The sequence below is a fragment of the Penaeus chinensis genome, chromosome 7 (assembly GCF_019202785.1).
Source record: "Penaeus chinensis breed Huanghai No. 1 chromosome 7, ASM1920278v2, whole genome shotgun sequence".
NCBI classification, from domain to species: domain Eukaryota; kingdom Metazoa; phylum Arthropoda; class Malacostraca; order Decapoda; family Penaeidae; genus Penaeus; species Penaeus chinensis.
Window position 1 is genome coordinate 11357845 of NC_061825.1, and position 10000 is coordinate 11367844.

The 10000-nt window shown below is 33.3% G+C and overlaps 1 protein-coding gene and 1 pseudogene across 1 annotated transcript; both read left to right on the forward strand.

Moving 5' to 3' along the window:
- Positions 1-151: 151 nt before the first annotated feature.
- On the forward strand, positions 152-959 carry LOC125026839 (annotated as a pseudogene).
- A 1696-nt stretch (positions 960-2655) lies between these two features.
- On the forward strand, positions 2656-3491 carry LOC125027473 (pro-resilin-like). Its single transcript, XM_047616551.1, has 3 exons — positions 2656-2684; positions 2967-3068; positions 3194-3491. The coding sequence occupies exons 1-3, from the start codon at positions 2673-2675 to the stop codon at positions 3440-3442; spliced, it is 363 nt and encodes a 120-aa protein (XP_047472507.1). The 5' UTR covers positions 2656-2672; the 3' UTR covers positions 3443-3491.
- The last annotated feature ends 6509 nt before the right edge of the window (positions 3492-10000 follow it).

A 10000-nucleotide genomic window follows, 5' to 3' on the forward strand; every position in this document is an offset into this window, starting at 1 on the left:
TTTCATTATAAATGGATGTAACGTTGTGGTATCGAGAAACACAAAATTATAAATTGAGAGTCGTTCTCATACAAGCAGTGGGCGGAGCACAATCCACAGTATATAAGCTCCAAGCGCCCATAGGGGAACATTCACCTCCGCATCCACCGAGATGTCTCTCAGGGTAAGCTTCATGGGAAGTGTCAATAGGAAGATGATTTAGACTAAACTGATAAAAATCGTATCTATAAGTCTAAGGCGAAAACAAGACAATGTGCATCATAAAAGTAATAGATCAGCCGAAATTGAGTTGAAACAATAATAGTGATAAAGATATTGATGATTATAATGAATAAGTGCTCATGATTATAAATAATAAAATTCATTATTTTATTTCAAGCAAGAATCTTCTGATGGATAGCGTAATGGTATAAACCTGATTTTTTTCAACAATGATATACTAAAAGTAAAAAAAAACAAAAAAAAAAAACAGATTTATTATTTATTTTATAACTGTAGAACGCTGTTTCCTTCGCCCTGTTGGTGGTCTCTCTTGCTGAATCTGGCCCAGGATACAGCCCTCCTACCCCTTCCTACCACGTCCCTGCACCAGCTCCCTCGGTAGGATTTTTTAAGAACATGATTAAAAGACAGATTGGCACGATTTCAGTGTGTTTACCATTCGCGTGGAGAAACTATTACTATTGTTATTTATTTCAGGGGCCAGCACAGTACGACTTCAATTATGCTGTGCAAGATAACATCGGAAACGACTTCGGTCACCAAGAAAGCCGAAATGATACGACACTCAGGGTACCTACTACGTCCAGCTCCCCGACGGTCGTCTGCAAAGGGTAACCTACACTGTAAACGGCGACTCTGGCTTCATAGCTGATGTTTCTTACCAGGGAGAGGCCCAGTATCCTTCCCAGCACCCCTCTAGATCCTACCAACCTGCTCCTACTCCCGCATATGGCTAATTGTCACGAAAGTTTATTGTTGATGTTGAATGCTATGTGCAATTTTGAAAATAAGATATCAACCTTAAAATATTCACTTTCATTTACCATACTAATGTAAAAGTTATTTTTCATTAAAAAGAAAGCAAAATACACACAAGGTGTATATTTATCTTAATGATAGCTGACTTACACACGGATACACATATATGCATACATATCCACAAAATATGTGAATTCCCAGCTTACATGTATACACATATATATTACATATGTATGTTTATATATATATAAATTTTCGTCTACATTACATATCAATGACAAATCTGGAACATGGGAGGTTGCTATAACTAGGATGAACTCCTACTGCTATTTTAATCCCAATTTTGAAACCAGTTACCAGTTAAAGAACACTCTTGGAGAACAACTTTAAGGGATTCTGTCACCAATTAAGCATGGTGGGATAAGCAAGGTGAGGACAAACAAGATATGGATGGGGCAAGCAAAAACATTAGTAAACAAATAACGGCATTCGAGGTTCTGGCAACATGAAGCCAAGTTGCAAATGTGTGATCAGACATTACTTAAGTTTGATCATAAGGGAAATGTCTCTCTCACTCTCCTTCCCTCTGCCTCTATATCTCCCTCTCCCTTTCTGTCTCCACATTCAGTACATAATTAACGCTAACGCAGAGACACGTTGATCTGAAAGGAAAACCGACAATTCAGTAACACCGGCATATGAAACTTAAATTAACAATAAACATATTAGTTCAGTTTATTAGTAATGTTTATATCTACAAAGATAATCGGTATTTGACAATTTCACTAACGGTCGATCAATTATAGCAAGAAAATTTATCTACAGCTGTAGTTCCTCCTTTCTAATGAAGAGAATATCTTGTAACTGTGTTCGACATAAACTCTCTTATACTGTCTTAAGTTTAAGCAAAATGTAGAAGACATTATGGACGTTATTAGGTAAGAAAGAATGCGAAACACAAGTCATGACGAAGGGAATTCTTATTTTTGGTGGACGATTCTGTGTCATATGATAAGTGGATTTTCAAGGGACGTTGTAGAGTAACCATTGATAATATGAAATTATCTGTTACGTTAGTGAGTATCTAAAATATGAATGATAAAAAAATCTATTCTTTTTCTATATATATATTTAGGCATACATATAATTAAATATATACATGTGTACATACACACGTACATACATGCACATAAATATATATTCATAGTTACATATATATTTATATGTACACATATAAACATATGTATGTATATGTATATATACTTGTGTGTGTGTATGTATATATAATTCTATTTATACTTATATATGTATATGTATATATATATAGGTAAGTATACATACAGACATACGCACATATATATACACATACACATATATGTATATATATCTATCTGTCTATATACAAGTTCAACCAACAACGCCTCTCATGTTTATAGTACGACTAATAACAAGGACTATAGTAATTATAATGTTAAAAACATTCAGCATTAGCACTTATGACAGAGCAAGGGAAATATCAGGAAAAAAAAAAAGAAGAAAAAAAAGCAGCATGTCGCCACAAGACGATAAAATTGAAAATGAACTGTCTTCGGTCACAAGCAAGAAGAGTGGGCGGAGCATTGTGGACCGTATATAAGCCACCAGCAACCATTAGAGAACATCAGTATCGTTCGTCTTCCAAAGTCACAAACATGTCTTTCAGGGTAAGGCTCTTAAGAAGTGTCAATAGCAAGATAGCAGACGTAGTAATCATTCAGCTCGAAAGGTTAAAAATAAGTCGGTGAAAAGGAACAGAGGAGTTGATTCATGCACATATAAATGTTGCCTGTGGTAAAGCAAAAACTATTGGAATAACATTATATATATTGATATTATAGGTGACCATAGTAGTGATACGTAAGTTGATAGATAGTACATGATAAATTCCATGATTTTGATTTAATGGGGAACCTATTGGGTTTAACATATCTTTGTTATCATCATAGACCGCCGTTTTCCTCGCCCTGATGGTAGGCACATTTGCTGAATCTGGCCCAGGATACAGTCCTCCTGACCCATCTTACCACGCCCCTGCACCAGCTCCCTCGGTAAGATATCTTATATTGTTATTAATGAAAAATCAAAAGTTCATTATTTCAGCTGGCTATTATTCAGCGGACATTTCTGTGCTCTGACGATCTTAAGTAGAAGGTATTTTTCCTGTTGTTTCCAGGGACCAGCACAGTACGACTTCAACTATGCTGTGCAAGATAACATCGGAAACGACTTCGGTCACCAAGAAAGCCGAAATGGATATGACACTCAGGGTACCTACTACGTCCAGCTCCCCGACGGCCGTCTGCAGAAGGTAACCTACACTGTGAACGGCGACTCCGGCTTCATAGCTGATGTTGCCTACCAGGGAGAGGCCCAGTATCCTGCCCAATCCTACCAACCTGCTCCCACCCCTGCATACGGCTAATTTCACCATTGGGATCAATAAAATTTTCAGTTTTATTTCACTTTTTTATTATTGCATCATTTTTAAAAATATTTTTTTTCCAATCTTAATTTGCCAGTTGTGTAGATCAGGAGCATCGATTATCTAAGAACATAATGAATTATCCAAACACTTAATATAAAAGTATTTAAATGTTAATAACTTTTTTTTGTCTTTTTTATTGTTCATTGTTATCATCACAATCGCCGTTACAATCGTTGTCATCATTACCTTGATAATAATAAAAAAAGACCACTAAGACAATGAAACTACTAATAAAGATGAGGATAGTAACACATAAGATAATACAAATTATGGTAAAACTAGTGATAACAGTAATGTTAAATGATGATAGCTAATAATGATTATTAGATTTATTCTGAAGAAGATGAAAATCATAAGAATAGTATAATTACTAGTAATAATGAAAATGCTAACAATAGCACGACTAACAGTAAATATAATAATACTGATGATAATAACAGTAATGATAATAATAATGACAGATTTTGATGATGATATATCTTTCCTAGTAACGTTAACGTTAATAATGACTGATAATGGTAACAACTGTGATGACAATAATAATAACAATAACAAGAACAATAATAATAATGATGTGATGATACTGAAAACTTATAATATAATGATAATAATACATATTATTATTATTATTATTATTATTATTATATTATTATTAATGTTATCATTATCATCATCATCATCATCATCACTGCTGTTATTATCATCACTATTATTATTATTATTGTTATTATTATTATTGTTATTATTATCCTTATAATAATTGTAATCATTATTTTAATATTACCATTGTAATTATCCTTTTTATTAATATTATAACTATTATTACTATTTCTATTATTATCATGATTTTTATTATTATTGGTATTAGCAGTATTGAATTTATTATTACTTCTATTATCGTTATCATTATCGTCATTCCTTTTTTTTCTTAATTTTCTTCTTTTTCTCATTATTATTATAATAATAATAATAATAATTATTATTATTATTGCCATTGATATTGCTATTGATATTATCACTATTATAGTTGTCATTATTATTACTAGTAGTATTTTTATTGTTGGTCTTGTTATTACTCTTGCTATTACTATTAATATTATTTTATTATTATTATTATGACTATTACTGTTATGATCATTATTATCATGTTAATGATAATGAAAATGATGATGACAGCAACAATTATTATATAATAAAATAATTGATAAACAGGATGAAGATATTGTAAATACAATATTAACTACGAGGATTATAGTGACGATCACTGATGTTTACCGTTATACATTTAAATCCATAGTGTAACACAACGCCAGAAAACAATACTGTTTCTAATATCAATTAATAAAGGATCATGATGATGAAGATATAGTTATAAAGATGACCCTAAAATAATGGTATTGATAAAGTAAAGTACAATGATGATGAAGAGTGCTGTTACTATATATATTCATATATATATCTGATACTGATAATGACCATAATTGATAATGACAATGAAGATAATAGTAATAATAACAATAGTAGTAGTGATTATGATAATATTCATAATAATAATAAAAATAATATTTAAATGATGAAATAATAATAATCATCAAACAATACTACTAATAATAAAATAATAATGATGATTATAATAATGATAATTATAATCATATTTATAACGATGATAACAATTATAATAACATCGACACCTTATACTAACGGAAACAATAATGTGATAAAGATAATACAATAAAATGGAGGCACTACGGCAACATGTGATAATATTAGCGATAGTAACAATGAAACATTGTGATAATAACGATGATTATAATAGCAGCAGTAGTTGTTGCGATATTTATACTTATCATAGTTATTATCTTCATGTTATCATATTACAAGCATGATTATTGCCATCATCATCATCATCGCCATCATTTCATTTTCATCATCATAATTATCCTTAGTAGTATTAAATGTTCACTTTTTGGTGTTGATATTGCACTTATCATTGTTTTTTATTCTTATTACAATCATAATTGTCATTATTGATGTTGTGTTATTGTCAGTGGTTTTATCACACATGACAAAATAAACATATAAATAGCAATGACAATAATCTGAAGAAAAAAAAAAATCTTAGCAGACATAATAACATGATATGAATAAGAAGGAAAATAGTTGAAAGAAGGTAAATGATATCTCGATAATAACAATGATTCGAATCTGGCGCCCATGACTTTACAAAGCACAAAGCACGCGAGCGACAGGTAGTATAAAAAGGTTCACGCAGGCTCTGATGAGCATCATTCCTTGGTTCTCAGTTCCGTCACCATGACTCTTAGGGTAAGGTCTTTACAAGCTTACTGTCCCGTAGGTTAAAAAGAAAGGCAGATGCTATAAATTGTCTGTTTTGAAGTACTAGATGGTATTTCATTTATGTTCGTTCTTCTTATATTCTATGTCTAATATTAATTGCTTGGGACGTGTGCAGATCGCCATTTTGCTCGCCCTGTCGGTGACCATCCTCGCCGAGTCAATCCCAAGATACAGTCCTCCTCCTCCTTCGTACAACGCCCCCGCTCCTACGGTGAGGTTCAGTGATGTGAACTCTGTAGGAAAAAAAAAAAAAAAAACGGCTATGAAAGTGCTGGATTTTAGCATTATATAGTGTGTTGCTCTTGCATCTGAGATTTTATAAAGTTACATGAATGTGAACTCTGTATACATACATGCCATATATATACATATATATGTATGTATTTATGCATGTATATAAACATATATGTACTGTATATACATACATTCATACAAACGTACACATACATATGTACCAGCATATATACATACCCATTACTTAAATGTATGAATATGCATATACACATATATCGATATATGTATATACATATACACATATATCGATATATGTATATACATATGCATATGCGTGTCTGTATGAAGCTATAACATTTCAGGAAGGTGAAGTTTATTTTCAATTTCTATTTTTCTGCCTATAGGGGCCTGCACAGTACGATTTTAATTATGCTGTGCAAGATAACATTGGAAACGACTTCGGTCACCAAGAAAGCCGAAATGGATACGACACTCAGGGTACCTACTTCGTCCAGCTCCCCGACGGCCGTCTGCAGAAGGTAACCTACACTGTGAACAGCGACTCCGGCTTCATAGCTGATGTTACCTACCAGGGAGAGGCCCAGTATCCTGCCTATCAGTCATCCCAATCCTACCAACCTGCTCCCACCCCTGCATATAGCTAATTTCATCACGAAACATTTATTGATTCTGTGGAAATGATATTTGTAAATAAAAAAAAGATTGTAGATAAAGCTGTGTTTGCATTACATTCAAAACATTCTTAATAATTCCTCCGAAATACATTTAAGCACTGGAGGCTGTTCAATTTACACCAAGAAGATTTTATCGCCAGTGTTTCCTTTCCTTATCTCTGTGTATTCAGTAAATCAAAGAGAATTTTCGAGAGTACTAAGCATCTTAAGTAATTATGCAAAGTCTCACTTATTTGATGCTCGTAAACCGGATGAACACATTAATTTTGGGTTTGGCATATTTCGGTTATATAACATCATTGAATCATTTGTTTTCAGCTTTATTTCTTTATTTTGTTGTTGCATTATTTTTTAAACATTTTTTTTGTGTGGATCAGGAGAATCGATTATCTAAGAACATTATAAATTATTAACACATAAGTATCTAGATGTTAGTTTCTTTTATTGCCCATTGTTAGCATCAGATCGCCGTTATAATCGTCATCCTTATCTTGATAATAAGAATGAAACTAATAATAAAGATGATGATAGTAGCCTATGAAATAATACAGATTATGATGATATAAATAGTGATGACAGTAATGTTAATGATGATAGTTAATAATGATAGGTTTTATATAGATACTAGATACTTATGTTTTCTTCGGCCACCAAGAAAACCGTAATGGATACGGTTTTCTTGGTCGTCTGCAGACTGTAACCTATAATGGGAACGGCGATTCCGGTTTCGTAGCCGATGTTGCTTACCAAGGAGAGGCCCAGTATCCTGCTCAAATGCTAGCTCGATCCTACCGACCTGCTTCCACCCCTGCATATGATTAACTGTTATTCCTGTTTAAGATCAGTGTTAACAACTATGTAAAACGGACTAAACGTTTGAGATAAATAATGGATATTAAGACATATACCTGTTGTTCGTAATCTCATTACCAATAGAAACGTTACTAGGAAATGAAGATGACTTGATAAATAAAACCCAAAACACGAACGGGATATTTAGACTACTTATTTATCGATGCGACGCATTATATACAAATTGCTGGATGACACAGAAATACATATGATAAACTGAGTTTGCTACTAAATTTAAATTAATTTGTGTCTCGAGCGACATAAAAACAAATTGTTACACAAGAAATCATGTGATTTTATAGGAAAACTTTTATCGTTTCATATGTTACCTAAAGCTACATATTAATGATCAGAATACCTGGCAGATACATACAAAGGAACCTATTTCAGAGTTTCCTTTGAAGTTCTTGGTACCTTAAGGCACTCTTGTGCTGCTGAGAAACCTAATTTTATTATCAAGAATGTGGAAATAGGGAAACGAGGTCGGAATTTTCATTATAAATGGATGTAACGTTGTGGTATCAAGAAACACAAAATTATAGATTGAGAGTCGTTGGTCTCATACAAGCAGTGGGGGGAGCACATTGCACAGTATAGAAACTCAAGCGCCCACTGGGGAACATTCACCTCCACATCCACCGAGATGTCTTTCAGGGTAAGTTTCATGGGAAGAGTCAATAGGAAGATGATGATTTAGAGTAAACTAATAAAAATCATATCTACAATTCTGTGACGAAGACAAGGCTGTGGAAAAGTAATAGATCAACCAAAATTGAGTTGAAACAATAGATTGATAATATGAATGATAGTGGTGATAAAGATGATGTTTATTGTGAATAATGAATGGTAATGAATATGAACAATAAAATTTCAATTCAAGCAAGAATCTTATAATATAGGTTTATCATATATTTTATAACTGTAGACAGCCGTTTTCTTCGCCCTGTTGGTGGGCGCCCTTGCGGAATCTGTCCCAAGATACAGCCCTCCAGATTTGCACGATTTCAGTGTGTTACCATTAGCATGCAGAAACTATTAAAAGGTTGTTATTTTAGGGGCCAGCACGGTACGATTTCAATTATGCTGTGCAAGGTAACATCGGAAACGACTTCGGTCACTAAGAAAGCCGAAATGGATACGACACTCAGGGTACCTACTACGTCCAGCTCCCCGACGGTCGCCTGCAGACAGTCACTTACAATGTAAACGACGACTCTAGCTTCTTATCTGACGTGTCCTATCAGGGAGAGGCCCAGTATCCTGCCCAGCAACCATTTTACCAACCTGCTCCCACTCCCGCATATGGCTAATTATTACGAAAGTTTATTGTTGATGTTGAATTCTATACGGAGTTTTGAAAAAAAAAATATCAACCTTAAAACATTCACTTTCATTTAGTCACCGTACTGATATAAAAATAATTTTTCAATCAAAAAAGAAAATCATATATTTTTATCTTAATGATATATATATATATATATATATATATATATATATATATATATATATATATATAAGCAATCAGATATATACACACGGATACACATATATGCTTATATATCCACAAAATATGTTCATTTGCTGTTTACAAATCTGGAACATGAGAGGTTGCTATAACTGGGATGAATTTCTGTTATTTTTAATTTCAATTATGGAACCAGTTGATAGAACACTCTTGGAGAACTATAATGGGATTCTGTCATTAATTAAGGAAGGTGGGATAAGCAAGGTGAGACAAACAAGATATGGCTCGGGCAAGAAAAACATTATTAAATAAACAACGGCATTCGAGGTTTTGGCAACATGAAATCATGTTGCAAATGTACGATCAGACGTTACTTATGTTGCTCATAAGGGAAATGTCTCTCTCTCTCTCTCTCTTCCCCTCTCTGTTTCCCTCCTTTCATCCCTTCATCTCTCTCCCTCCCTCCCCCTGCCTCTAGATCTCCCTCTCCCTCTCCTCTCTCTCTCTCTCTCTCTCTCTCTCTTTCACTCTCTCTGTGTACATTCAGTACGTAATTAACGCAAACGAAGAGACACGTGGTCCGGAAAGCACAACCGACAGTTCAGGAACAAACTGGCATATGAAATTTAATCTAACAATAAACATATTAGTTAAGGTTTGGCCATGTTACGTAATGTAATATCTATATCAACATTGCTATATGATAATGCCACTAATGATCGACCAGTTATGGCAGTGAAACATCTCTATAGCTGCAGTTCCTCCTTGCTAATGAAGAGCATATATTGTAACTGTGTTAGACGTAAACTCTGTCTTAATGTTTAAGCAAAATATAGAAGATAGACATTTTGGACATTATTGGGTAAGAAAACGAAGGGGAATTCTTCTTCT